Source organism: Dipteris shenzhenensis, chromosome 19 (genome assembly GCF_047967505.1).
Source record: "Dipteris shenzhenensis isolate YYH24624 ecotype China chromosome 19, Dip_SZ_1.0, whole genome shotgun sequence".
In the NCBI taxonomy this organism is placed as follows: domain Eukaryota; kingdom Viridiplantae; phylum Streptophyta; class Polypodiopsida; order Gleicheniales; family Dipteridaceae; genus Dipteris; species Dipteris shenzhenensis.
Window position 1 is genome coordinate 31,848,265 of NC_141614.1, and position 15,074 is coordinate 31,863,338.

At 41.8% G+C, this 15,074-nt stretch overlaps 1 protein-coding gene across 1 annotated transcript; it reads left to right on the plus strand.

Moving 5' to 3' along the window:
- The first annotated feature begins 10,085 nt into the window (after positions 1-10,085).
- Positions 10,086-13,831, plus strand: LOC147890353 (pentatricopeptide repeat-containing protein At4g39530-like). The gene is made up of 3 exons (XM_087390380.1): positions 10,086-10,325; positions 10,418-10,485; positions 10,567-13,831. Exons 1-3 carry the CDS (start codon positions 10,127-10,129, stop codon positions 13,705-13,707), a joined length of 3,408 nt encoding a protein of 1,135 aa, XP_087246506.1. The 5' UTR covers positions 10,086-10,126; the 3' UTR covers positions 13,708-13,831.
- The last annotated feature ends 1,243 nt before the right edge of the window (positions 13,832-15,074 follow it).

Below are 15,074 nucleotides of genomic sequence, written 5' to 3' on the forward strand. Positions count from 1 at the left end.
ATGGCCGTGTGGGATCTCGACTCACTAGTGTGCCAGAACATATAGAGCAATGGTAGTCTAGCAAGTGCCCATTCAATCCAGTGAAGTGCAAAATCCCATGAACCTGAAACAATGGTTTTAAAAGTTAAAATCAGTGGCTTCTTCTTAATGTGACATTCAAAAAGAGAGCATATGTCATTACCTTTCTTCCATATCCAAGCCCAGATACTTAATTGATGAACACTTTCTTTAACTTCTCTCTTTGTGGACCCTCTGGAACCTCTCCTAGAATCGTGAAGTCAAACACACATAACTAGTCACGTGCATGCATATATGAAGAATTCCTCAAAGTGTGCATTACAATGCTGTTGTCATTGAATTCTTGAATTAGTTGGGCTTGAACATTTCTACCCTCATTCACAAAGGTCAACTATTCAAAAAAGTCATGTTAGTGCTATCATTTCTTGAATGACTACAATGAAATGGGACTATGGAAAAAAACTCACCACAGCCCTATCCTCATTGTGAGGCTCATCGGCAATAATCACTTGGTCGTTTGATCCGCCCTTGCAATCAACTTTGATTATGATGACAAAAGCAATTGTTCCTGCTACATCGGATATGTTACCCATGCTTGACTTGATTTTTTGAGAAGCCCAAGGAAAGTATAGTGCAATGGTGGTTTTAGTGAAAAATGAAATGGAACCATCAAATGGCTCTCCACAAAGTACTATAGTGGTTGCATTCACATGCAAGGAATAGCTAGTTGTATCTCCCTCACCACTGGCTTTTGGAAGTTCACTTGCACCCTTTGTGGTAAAAGCAATCCACTTCCAAGTAGTCCCTATATTGGTCCATGAATGCATGTGGTACCACCATAGTTACAGTGTCATAATTGTGGCAATCACTAAAGTCAGCCCTAATGCACATGGGTAGTTTGCGTTTTTGGCTTTATATGTCCCATACTTTGCTAAAATTTTGCCCTCAAATGCAAATCTATGTTGTATGATTTCAGATAGAACATCAATGGATAGTATGGGTAGCAAGTTTACTCCACCAACAAAGTTTTCACTAAAGGTACAATGGCACGGACATTATATTCGCTAGTATGCAAAAGGGGGGACACGATTATGTCTATTGCGAAGTGAAGTGTTTGATGTGGCATCGTCTTTGTACTCCTTCTTATGACTATTTTGTCGGTGAAAATTGATAGAGTGCATGTCAATTAGGAAACTTATGTCCTGCAGGATTTACTCTGATGACCATACTATGTACATTCATCACATATAAACATTGTAGAACATTAACAAAAAAGAACAACAATAATGTAAACATACAAATCCAAAATGTAAACCCAATCTCTAAAGTAGTAGCACAAAACTCCAAAGAGCTAACAACTCAATTATAACTTTTGGAATATGTGAAAGCTATAGGCTTTGTCACAGTTATCCAAGATGCACAAAATACATGAATTTGTCACTCTCCTACTGGGCTAAAGAAGGCAAACATAGAGTGGGCTAGAGCTCGTCCTCTACAGGAGGATCCAAGAACATGCTGTCACAACTCTCAGCACCTACAAAGATGGACATAAATAAATTGAAAGAGTCCACGAACAACCAGTGCAGCTTGTGCAATACGTGCATAGGCGAGGATTCTTAAAATAATGTCCTGCAACCGACCAATTTTATCAACGTACATTCTATACTACAATGTTGGCGAGGATATGACGATAACCAATGAAACAGAACATACCTTCTTCATATGTGTATTTTGATGCTACATGGAATGATATTTTCAGAGACTTCTTTGACGTGGTCGGTATTACTGGACTTTTCACTGTGTTGGTTTGGGGTGCGTTGCACGAACAACCTATGTGACCTTCATAAGCAGTTGCACGTCCACCCACAACAAAGCCTGGAGCAAAATTAAAGGTTCACAGGATCAGACAAAAGGCTCCAAGAACTAGGACTTATACATACCATATGTCACAGTTGTATAGAATGTGAGATATCCACATTCTATAAGAAGCCATATGTTCCATGACTTAGAGAACATGAAGTACGACTCCAACATCTACTCACTAGAAATCCAAACTTGTAAGCAAAGAACACTACAATAACGTACAAGGAGAGAGATCCATAGCATAGACATACAATGCATCATCAAGAAAGTGTATAGAATTCAGAAGAATATCACAATACTTGCAAACTCAGATCAAGTGACATTGAATGGAGTAGTACATGAACATGCTACTAATGAAACGAATCACCTTCAACAGCCAAGACAATGCAAAAGGAAAAGGGAGACAAATTTTGCTCGAATGATATATAGAACAAATATCGAAGACAATCTTGTACATGTTGTTGCACTTTGACCTTCATCTCATGACTCAAGCATCCAACCGCAACAATGGCTAGTTTCATGCAGGGACAAAAGCTGGTCGCCCAAAATTGCCCCTCAAGTGAGAGCCTATTGTGCTTCACATGCTCAAAACAAATAGATAAGGGAAAATGTGCCAATATTTCAGTGAGAATTGAGCACAAGGAAAAGATTAATGTGGACTATTTGATTGCAATAAGGACACCATCTGCACAAATTCAAGAGCTAACATACGATGGCTAGTACAGCCTGTGTGGTAGCATTGTAAATGTGTTTGTTGATGTTGACCATGCACAACGAGTTATGCCACGATTCATTACTGAAAGTGCCACCATGATGGTCGCAATAAAAAGAAAGTTGGCATACTCACACAATTACATGAGCGGACTCATACGTCCAAATCTCACAATGCGTACACTACGGGAACTACTATACACACCACTACACAATGCGTGCACTATGGCAACTACTATACACACCACTATACAAAGAAAATAATGTCAAGCTAAATTAAACATGGGAAGACCATGTATCCTTAGTCCAATGTAATGGTGAATGTACCCGCACATCCATCATTAACAAGGAGAACATTCTGATAGAAGATGAAATGAGAATAGATCCAATGGACCACAGGCTACCAGCAAGTCGTAGACTTTGAGAAAAAATCAATAGTGGTTGCTCCTTCAAAGGGATACTCTCCAATGAGTATCTTCAAAGACAAAAATTGTGATAAGCTAGTTTTCCAAAGCTTTTTTATGGGCATGCATGCAATTATGAAATATCCAAATGCACATCATACTGGGGAATAACCTAAAAAACAAGGATAGGCGGTTTGCAATGTGTATTGAGGATTTGTTCTTTAAAACAATTAAAGTTTTAGTAAGTCCAGTCCTCCGCATGGGTTCAATTGAGATGTAATCATACTTACTTAAAATGGATCTCATTCCATGTAATAGAGATACTGTTTCTTTTGGATCACATCCTTATAGAACTCGTTCCATGAACTAGAGATACTGTGTCTTTTGGATCTTATTCTTGTAGTCTTTGACCAGGTAATGCCCTCTTGTTATTACTAGTCTTCTAAATTCCTTAGAAGACATGACAGCTGTGCACTTTAACCAGTGCAAATGGGATAAGCGATAAGTGAAAAATATCTACCATGATCTCCTACAAAAAGTCTATTTTGTGGGGTAGGTATCTCTATGCAATACTTGAAGTGCTCATTTGCATCAGGTTCCCCCCCTATTCCACCAATCTGTTGATTCAAACTTTGCTAAGACAATCGTCTCAAACCAAGCCTAGTTCTATGGCACTTGATCACCAAGCCTAGTTCTATGGCGCTTGATCATAATTTGAAATCTAAAAAATGTGAGATCCTAGACTTTAAATTGTGGTTGACCCAAATTTTTGTCTATCTATATGGCCTATGTAGTGTACTAGCTTTTGATTTGATCCTCATCTAGTTGTAGAAGTTAAAATTGGCAGAATTCCATCGATTCTTATAGATTGATCTTTTTTGTTGGTATGTGCAAATTGGAAGAAATGAACTCCATAGGGACTACGGCGTCCAATCCATACACCAAGTGGAATGGGGTCATTCTTGTACTCACTTTATATGCCGTTTGAATACCCAGAAGGCAGAATCAAGATTTGTATCCCAATCCTTTCCTTGATCAATTTCATTATGGTTTTGTTTAGAAAATTGGCCTCCCCTATCCAAAACCAATTCTATCACACATCCATAATGGCTCACGATGTTGCAATAAATAAACTTTGTTGTACTAGCTATCATATTGTCTTGAAGTGCTTGTGCCCCCACCCATTTGGTACAGTCATCTGTGGCCAATGGTATGTATTTGTTCTTAGTGAGTCTGTCTCTCAATTTAAAAGGTCCCATGAAATCCAAACCCCACTTCTAGAAAGGTTTCAAAAGCAAAATTAGATTCAAGGGCATGCATCAATTGGATGACTGTCGTGCATATTCATGCAAATCTTTAATCATAATAGGCCACCATTGACCTGCTTGAAAGATCTTCTTTGTCATGATCTCACCTAAAAAATGACTACCAGATACTCTATGGTGCGCCTCCTATAGTACTATATTCTATTCATGATCTGGCACACATCTACATAGTGCTTGGTCAATACCTCTCCAGTTAGTGCTCTAGCTATTAGAAAGAAGGGTTTTCTCTTTAGCGGTAGCCTACATAGCTATGTTTGGAGGAAACACTCCATTTCTTAAGAAATGTATCATACTATCGTACCAATACATATCACAGATTGTCTCTACCTAAACAATTTTACATTCGGTAACTCATCCGGTATGCCCTCTTTTGGTTTCTAGCTGGATTCTAGTCAACTCAAATATGCTACCAAGTGTTGGCTCCCTAGCATATCGATGATAGTGTATTTTAAATTTTGTAGAGTATCTATCATGTCAATCTCCCATGCAAAAGACCAAACCTTGAATATGAATGAGTTTGGTTGCAAATAATTTCATGTGGTTGAGTTCTCCTTTGATCTACCATGCACGCTTGGAAAGGTGTTATTTTTAAGTATAGAATTGGGGTGGAATATTCACCCTAGATCCACCATCCAACAATACCCCATTCAGATCTTGGATTTTGTTGTTGAACTATATATTGTTGTGAAACTGGGTTTTGTTGTGGAGCTGGATTTGGTTATGGAACTAGATTTTGTGGACCTACAGGGGGGTTTTGCATTGGACCTTCCAATCCTCTAGGTCAAACCATATATAGAATTTGGGGTTGTCAATATTGTATAAATTGTTATAGATCCAGCGGTGTCCCTAACCTTCTTTACTGGGTCAAACTATTTGATTTGGATCGTTTCTCAATTTGTGCGTGTCATCCTTGTGCAAGGGCTATTGGAGTAGCAAGAAAGATTCAGCAAGTGAAGCAAAAGAGAGGATTTAAATATTCAAGAGAGACAGGCCCAATATATAGGCTCCAGTTACATCCAGTAATGACATCACATGTGAGCTCAGTAGAGCATCTAGATCCACAAATCTCTCAATCAGTTCCATGATTCTCTCAATCACACACCACACACCTAGATTCACTCAATCACACCTATTGACACCTATCTAGGCACAGCGTGTGTTCACATACAACCTTAGACCTTAGGACTCTAGATATGATCCCATTACATCAATTTGTCCTTCATTCCCCCCCACAAATTGATGACCTCAACCCTAGGAGTAGTCCATGGGAAACTTCATGGCTTGCCCACGTCTAGTGGCAACACACATGATCCACAACCTGGTACTCACTCTAGTTGCATCAGCAGTAGACTCATTTGGGCATCCTCATCCCAACATGATCTCACTCTGACTTTGGTTTGTTGGTTTACAATTGGGAGATAGACAATGACTATGCATGGGAATACCCTTAGATCCAACAAGGTAACACATAAGACTAACAATCATTTGAGGGGGACATCCCAAGGCAGAGAACCCTTATTGACCACATACACACCACTTTATTTCATTCATTTTATGCATATAGCAAGGGTAGAGTACCCTAGTATGTTGAACCTAAATTTTGATATGGGGAACCATCCCCCCCTTGATGGAATATCTTGTCCTTTTCCTCCTCCTCTTCCAAGCTACCATAGTGTGAGGTACATTGTCATTGGAGAGGTTCTTGGTGTAGCTCTTTTTGTAACTCCTTTGCCCTTTGATCTTTCTTGCATCCTTCTTCTTCATACCTTCTCTCTTAATGAGGTATGCTACCAAATGAGTAGCTTCAAGCAAGTTGACTTCAAGTACATGATCACATGCATCCCATATGCCTTCACCAACATCAAATATGAAGAGGGTCTTACCACTTGTTAGTAAAACAAGGGCAGTGTCTACTCTTTTACATAGAAGCTCATGAATGTATGGCATCATGCAATCATCCAAATGTAAATACACTTCATTCATTATGCTAGGTACCGTAATCATCTTTGAATTAGCTTCAAACATCAAGTAAGCACCATTATAGTGGTCAAACTTGGTCAACATATATGCATAAGCATCACATGCTACAATTCTAATAGCATAAACTCCAACATCTCTTAAAATCTATCACAAAAAAGTTCCAAACTTGGAGCACTCATATCTCCCTAACCATAGATCCAAATAAGGGGCTTTTTGAACCAAATTGAAGCTTATATATATTGCTAATCTTCCCTTTATCGTTCCAATTTTATCAGATGTCTCCAAAGAGACTTGATGGGTTAAACTTACCAATCATGGACTTATCTTAAGTATGAGCCTCTACAAAACAAGGGCTAGTGGGATGGCAAATGATACCCTCAAACAAGGCAACCATGGGGTTGACCTAGAGTTAGTGGTGGTGAAGGGTACTATTCTATTGCCTATGTAACGATTCCTACTATTTAAGGAGGTAGTGCCTCTACATGAAGTAGGAGGAAGTGGTTGTGGAAAGCCTGAATGACCCCTTTCTACATGTGCCTTTGCATGCCAATGAATAGGTTGGGTTTAGACAAATGAAGCTTCATCTCTCAAACTAGGGATGAGAGATAAAAGCCTACCAATAATCAATACAATCGGGAAAGGAATCTAACTCTAGGACATGCTGATGAGACCTAGAAAAACAAAAGGGTGTGACATTCGGTATCAAGGCAATCAGACCCCTTAGAATGCCTCAATCATTTGTCATTATAGGAGGCGATAGAAGGTAGGAGGGTTCCCCTACAATGGTAGGAGATGACCCCTACTAGAAGGTAGGAGATGCTACAGTTGGCATGAGTCTATCACTATGGAGTATGTTGTAGGTGATGAAGCCCCATGCAAAATGCTGGGATGGAGGACGCTAGGTGTAGCATGGTATGGCTAGCATATGGGTACATCCCCTACCCTTAACGTTCTCACCTACGCAAGGTCTAATTGTGCCGATCGACTACATAACATGTTGGAAACTATCATTTTACTTGGATCAAGGAGGTGCCCCCTGAAGAGTAGACTTGAAACTTGACCAAGATGCCCTTTGACTTGCAAATGGACCACCTAAAGGATGCCCTTATACCCTAACAAATCGGTGACATACATGTGGAAGGAATAGCTAAGAGACTAGTATACTTAGATTAGGAGGTGCCCTAAAGTAGACTCAACAATGACCAAAACATAACCTCACGTAACCTTTGGTTTTGGTGACATCTCGAAGGATCCCTTGTACCTCAACAGACGACATAGGCACTTGTTGCAAGTGGGGAGAAAGGAAGCCAGCAAGGGTTGCCACCCTTTACCTTGACAGAAGGCATGGGTACTTGCAAGTGAGAAAAAGGAAGCCAGCAAGGGTTTGCCACCCTACCCTCAAACGAGGCTCAGTTCATGGCAAGGACCTATAGGCCAATCAACAATAATGTCAAACATTGATGGGAAAGTTCAATCCCATGATTATTTAGTAGATTTCGCAAGCGAAGGAAGTTATTGAGATTTGCCTATGTAATGGTTCTTCTACATGGAAAATGGGAGATGCAAGGTCGACCCCACAAGCAAAGTGAAGACGCAATGTGACATGCCCACCTATGCCAGTGAACTAGCTAGGCTTTGATGGACAAAGCCGAGGAGTATAAGGGCTCTTAGACTTGAGACAAGTAAGCCACCATGTGCATGGGCTCTATAATTTTTCTCTTGCATACCTCATCTAGGGGTGAAACATAATAATTACAAATGGTCGAAGAGACCTCAACCCCAAAAAACAAGGTAGCAAAACCACTAAGGCCCCGCTTTAATGAAAGGAAGGAACAATTGAGATAGTACTAAGAAAATTAGCCTTTAATGCAGATTAAAAACCAAGGTGGCAAACCCACTATGGCCATGCTTTAATGGAAGGAAGAGTAGTTGAGGTACTACTAAGAAAGACAACCTTTGGGCACATGATCGGTGATCAAACACACACATACCTCACACTTACGTACCCGCTCAACCATCGAGCCAGGCCCCTCGCTGTGGATTAAAAAATAAAAGAAAACAAAACAAAAAGAAAGGCAACCTTTAATGCCCATTAACAACTAATCTAACTTAACAAACGTTCACAAGTACACGTGGACATTACCTCCTAGTATAGTAAGCGCTTTTGGATGCAAAGGAGGAAGCAAATGATTTTCTTACTACATTAGTAGAAGGGTAAAGCATTATATGATGATCTCATAAAAGGAAGTTTGCAACATCCAATTGAATTAACTTTTTCCAACAATAACACATGGAAATTCACAAATGAAATCCAATTCTCATGATAGCACTGGGGATAGTGCTAACAATATTGATTACATCTAACTGGTCAACTTGACCAGTTACACATGAAAACATGTAAACCCATAATATCATGGCCTTATGCATGGCCATTTGGAGTTTTGTTAGATGTATAAAGGTTGGGATGCAAGGCCACATGCATTTGTGAATGGAGGCAGACTAGGCAGGTAAACTGTCTAGTGACATCCAATTGTGGAGTGGAGGCATGGTACTAAAATGAGAGGCCCCAAACCCCCCCCCTCCATTAGCTTCATTGTGAACGTTTGGGTGGATTTCAAGAAAAGCTTTTAGCTCTACTGTGCATGTTTTGGAAGGTGGTAGCTTCTTCTTGCTCTCTGCACATCTGAACTTTGCCCTCTGATTCCATAGTTTGGCTCCATGTGATAACAACAGTGTCGAGCCTTTCAACAAGCTATTATTAGCAATGTGCAGTGGATTTCAGCAGTTTGACTTCTAAACGGCCATGCATGTGGCCACGCTCTAAGGCCCTTTGGACTCACAATACCAACCATAGTCCCTCAAAAAGACTTAGGTAGGATTCGCACATGACCAGACATTGCAACAGGAAATGCACTCGGGCATTGATGTATTTCACACATGACCAAGCATTGCAACCTACTTGATTGTATCATCATGAGATAGGGCTCTCAAACTTTCAAAAAAAAAAAAACCGTTGTCTGCGCCCTTGATGTTGAATGAGATATCAAGCAATGGATGGGCGAGCACTTTTTGAACCTCAAATAGGATCCCGACAGAGCAGTTTCTTACTTTGACAGTGTGCACGGGTCCTCTTGTGTGTGAAACCTGCCTTGAGGGGATACAATCAATGTTGACCGAAAACCTGTAAACGATATACAATGAACTGGCAACATTTTCATTTTCACTTGTAAAACAAGCTGAATGACTTTTTTCATTCATGAGGCCTGCCTTGAAGGAATTGGAGGTGATGGAGGAGCAAGGGTGGAGCTTCTTGGCTACATTGCAATAATGTGGGCATGGAGATCCAGAGTGGGGAAAAACTTGAGAGAGAGAGAGAGAGAGAGAGAGAGAGAGAGAGAGGGCCTTGAAATAGAAATGAGGAAAAGAGGAATTGGAGGCACTCTTGGAAGGAAATAGTATTTACAAAATAAAACTAAGAAATGGTTTTTCGATTTGGAAGCAGCCCTAGCCTTCACTAAGGCCTCCCGGGAGGGCAAAAAACATTTTCTCAATTCCGTAAAGCCTGAAAATGCAAAGCAATTTAGCTATATTGAAGCTAACTAATCTGCAAAATTCTCATTTGGAGGTGCATAAAATATTCTCTTAATTTTGCAAAACCTGCGAAATGCAAAGCAATGTTGTAAGCTAAGGAATCTGCAAATTCTCAAAGAAAACCCAAGTTTTGTGATTTGTTTTTGTGTTGAAATTTGCAAGACAAAAGGAATGTGAACAAGATTGTCAAAGGAATGTGAACTATAAAACAGATACTTTCACTTCCCTCTCGAGATGATGATGATGACGATGAAGATATGTCCAGGAGATCCTGCAACCGCACCGAAACTATGCAGCCCGGTGGGTTTTTTCTATCACGGCGATCCACACCCCGACTGCTTGGTAGCTCATCTGCGCAGACAATCAATCCCTTACTCGCCCATGGCTTCCTTCCAGGGCAGTGGAGCGTTGTTGGAGCAATGTAGTCGTTCAGGTAATAAATAAAACCTGATACAACCAGATGGGCGAAATTTCTCTCGATACCCAATTCTGCCAATTAGTTTTCGTTGTTGTCATGCTTCGCAGGTAGGATAGGGACCGAGCGCTTATTTAAGGAGTACTTCACGGACCCCTACCGCAGCCAAGAGAGCAGGGTAAGTCTGCAACGAATCTGAACAAATGATTTGCACAGGTAAATCAATAGCCGACGAATCGTTTGTGAATTTTGACAACAGACAAACCTACGAGATTTCAAGCATAAGATCACCACGGAGTCGCCATGGGTATTCGCCTGGTACAATCCAGGTTGGGTGCAAGACATGCTCGAGGATAAGGCCAAAGCATCCATTGTTCAGGCCGAAGACCGTGGCTTGGTGGAGGAGTGTGCCAAGGCCTGCTACGGAGAAAAGGTAAATGCTTCTGAACCACAAGAATTGTACGAAAAGAGTGGCTGGGAAGAGCTCAGCTTAGAGGAGGCACTCACGTCTATGGAACGGATGCCCCAGCTGTTTTCAGTTCAAAACCTCACATGCATTTTGCGTAAGTGTAGAACTAAGAAAAATCAATCTTATACCAAGCGCTTGCATGCCTACCTGTGCAAATGTGGGTTGGAAGGTAATACATCTCTTGGGAATTACCTTGTCCCGATGCTGGTCCAAGTTGGAACCATGCGTGATGCTGAGCAGGTTTTTATTAAGTTGGTTGATCCAAATGTGTATTCTTGGACTTCTCTTATCATGGGTTATATTGAACGTGGGGAATCACAGCATGCCCTCAATCTCTACAAGAAAATGCAAGAGGATTCTGTACATCCTAGCAAGTACACCATTGTAGCCATACTGAAGGCTTGTGCTAGGCTGAAAGATGCAGGAGGAGGACGAGAACTGCATGCCGAGATTGTCAGAAAGGGGTTGGACCGAGATGTTTTTGTGGGCAGCACCTTGGTGGATGTGTATGCCAAATGTGGCTTGCTTACAGAAGCACAGGAAGCCATTGACAAGCTGCCAGTTCGAAACATAGTCTCATGGACCGCACTAATGGCAGGATATGCCGAGCATGGGCTTGGGGAGGCAGCCCTAAACTGTCTTGAACAGGTGCAAGTGGAGGGTCTCTCTCCAAATGCTGTTACCTTTGTTTGCAGTTTGAAAGCTTGTGGCAGCATAGGAGACGTAGATAAGGGCCAAGAAATACATGCCCAGATTGCCCGAAAGGGGCTGGAAAGAGATCTTTTTGTTGGCAACACCTTGGTGGATATGTATGCCAAATGTGGCTCACTTGTAGAAGCACAAGAAGCATTTGACAAGCTGCCTGTGCGAGACTTAGTCTCCTGGACTGCACTAATGGGAGGATATGCTGAGCATGGGCTTGGTGAGGCAGCGCTGAACTGCCTCGAACAGATGCAGCTGGAGGGTCTCTCTCCAAATGCTGTCACGTTGGTTTGCAGCTTGAAAGCTTGTGCCAGCATAGGATACATAGACAAGGGCCGAGAAACACACGCTGAGATAGCCAGAAATGGGCTGGAAAGAGATCTTTTTGTTGGCAGCACCTTGGTCGATATGTATGCCAAATGTGGCTCGATTGCAGAAGCACGGGAAGTGTTTGACATGTTGCCAGTTCGAAACCAGGTCTCGTGGAATGCACTAATCACAGGATATGCTGAGCATGGGCTTGGTGAGGAATCTCCGCACTGCTTCAAACAGATGGAACTGGAAGGTCTCTCTCCAGATGCCATAACATTTGTTTGCAGCTTGAAAGGTTGTGGCAACATAGGAGCTACAGACAAGGGCCGAGAAATACACTCTGAGATTGCCAGAAAGAGGCTGGAAAGAGATCTTTTTGTTGGCAGCACCTTGGTGGATATGTATGTGAAATGTGGCTCACTTGCAGAAGCACGGGAAGTGTTTGACAAGCTGCCTGTTCGAGATGTAGTTTCATGGACTGCACTAATCGCAGGATATGCCAAGCAGGGGCTTGGTGAGGAAGCTCTGAACTGTTTTCAGCAGATGCAACTGGAGGGTCTCTCTCCAGATAATGTCACATTTGTTTGCAGCTTGAAAGCTTGTGGCAGCGTAGGAGCCATAGAGAAGGGCAGAGAAATACACACCGCGATAGCTAAAAAGGGGCTGGAAAGAGATCTTTTTGTTGGCAGCACCTTGGTGGATATGTATGCCAAATGTGGCTTGCTTGCTGAAGCATGGGAAGTGTTTGACAGGCTGCTCATTCGAGACATAGTGTCATGGACTGCAATAATTGCAGGATATGCTGAACAGGGGCTTGGTGAGGAAGCTTTTAACTGTTTGAAACAGATGCAATTGGAGGGTCTCTCTCCAGATGATGTCACATATGTTTGCAGCTTGAAAGCTTGTGGCAGCATAGGAGCCATAGACAAGGGCCGAGAAATACACACACAGATAGCTGGAAATGGGCTGGAAAGAGATCTTTTTGTTGGTAGCACTTTGGTGGATATGTATGCGAAGTGTGGCTCACTTGCAGAAGCACGTGTAGCATTTGACAAGCTGCCTGTCAGAACTATAGTCTCGTGGAATGCACTAATTGCAGGATATGCTGAACAGGGGCTTGGTGAAGAAGCGCTGAACTATTTCGAACAGATGCAACTGGAGGGTCTCTCTCCAGATGTGGTCACATTTGTTTGCAGCTTGAAAGCTTGTGGCAGTGTAGGAGCGATAGACAAGGGCAGAGAAATACACACTGAGATTGCCAGAAAGGGACAGGGGCTGGAAAGAGATCTTTTTGTTGGCAACACCTTGGTGAATATGTACACCCAATGTGGCTCGCTTCCAGAAGCACAGGAAGCATTTGATAAGCTGCGAGTTCGAGACCTAGTCTCATGGAGTGCACTAATTGAAGGGTATGCCCAGCTAGGAGAAAGTGAAATTGTCTTCCAGATGCTTGAGAGAATGAAACGAGAAGGGATAAAGCCAAATGCAGTCACATGTTCTATTGTTCTTAATGTGTGCAGTCACACAGGTCTAGTGGACAAAGGCCAGAAGTATTTTGACATCATGTGCACAGACTATGGCATCACACCAACTATTGAGCACCACACTTGCATGGTTGATCTCCTTTGCCGTGCAGGCCAATTAGAAGAGGCGGTAGTGATGGCGAAGAAGATGCCTTTCCATCCTAATCTTGTGGTGTGGCATACGGTGCTGGGTGCATGCCTAAAATGGGGTAACGTGGAACTTGGAAGACTAGCCTTTGAACATGCAGTACGAATAGATGAAAGGGATGCTGCTGCTTATGTTTTGATGTCTAACATCTATGCGGATGCTCACATGGAGGAGGAAGAGAAGGAGGTTGAGGCAATGAGAGTGAAAGAACAAGCATGGAAGAGGCCAGGACAGCCAGTGGACTGACTTTGGTGCGAATGTGCATTCATTTTTGGTGGGGGACACAACATTCCCAAAGCAAAAATATATATACAAAGATAGAAGATCTTTCCCTCAAAATGAGGGTAGGACGGTATGTCCCAGATCTACCTTGGGTGTCACGAGATGTATCTATTGATGCAAAGACAGATGGGCTATGTGGACAGTGAGAACCTGGATATTGCGCCTTAATCAATAGACCTAAGGGGACACCCATGCTTATAGTTTGTCACAACGGTCATGTGGCCACTGCACTGATATAAAAAAAGACATGTTCATGTCACATTGTGGTCCTTCTGGAATTTTGCACACTGTCAAATTCGTATTACCTTAAGATAATTGAATTGAACCATGATATAATGAATGATAATACTATTAACATGTGGGAAATAAACTGGACCTTTCAGAGAAACGCACAATGAGAATAGACAAATACATAAAATGGCATATGCCTTACTTCATATGCTGCCGATTATAACATTAATGAAGCTGGAAAAGTGAAAAATAAATGCATCATAGGGTTTAGAAAATCTAACCTTGAAAGAGATCCAAAAAATCACTCTCGAGGAAAACTACTTCCCTATTGTTCTTTTCACGTTCGGGAAAAGTGAAGGGATCTCATCTACTTTACAAGGCCACGGCCCAGCATTGTGAATCAAGTTGAAAACAAAGCTAGGAGACCCTGTTATTGGTCGCCCTGTTATTGGTCGCTTCTTGGAGGAGTCAAGGTCTTCACATTGACCTTATTAAATAATGATGTCATGTGCTGGCATAGCAAGCATGTGTATATTTCCATGCCTATATAAACTATTCATGCAAACTAACTTGTTCATGCACTCATGAGTCGTTTCTGATAATCCCAACAAAATGCACAATTAAAATAACATGAAACCTGGATCAAACTTTGCAATTGAGAATTTGATACATGAATGGATATAGAAGCAGAAAGTCTTGAGAAAATTACCCATGAGGAAGAAGTGACATATACCATGCACTACCTCTAGAAGACAGAAACATGATCCTCTCTCTCTCTCTGTCTCTCTGTCTGTCTGTCTCTCTCTCTCAGGGGTCTCCCCTTTGCTGAGAGTGGGAACACCCACACCATGACGATGGGAGGCTGTATTGAGGACATGGGAGGAGCAGTCCCTTGAGCAGGCTATGGCCACCGGAACACCAAATAAGGCCACATCTAATGTCCTTACACATCTTTTAAAAACCTGCCTTGTTTTGATTGGAATATTGATTGCTTGGAAGCCTCAAACATGGCATTGATGGGTGAAAAAGCACATGTGGACAATATTCTAGCTGAGGTGAAGAAGCAAGGGGGGGAAGATATAAGAGGAATGGAAAAAGGA

Excerpts from the sequence above, each read along its gene's own strand:
- LOC147890353 (XM_087390380.1), top strand. The coding sequence starts at position 10,127 with ATGATGATGATGACGATGAAGATATGTCCAGGAGATCCTGCAACCGCA. Across the intron at positions 10,326-10,417 it reads GGAGCAATGTAGTCGTTCAG|GTAGGATAGGGACCGAGCGC; the intron begins GTAATAAATAAA and ends CATGCTTCGCAG. Across the intron at positions 10,486-10,566 it reads ACCGCAGCCAAGAGAGCAGG|ACAAACCTACGAGATTTCAA; the intron begins GTAAGTCTGCAA and ends TTTTGACAACAG.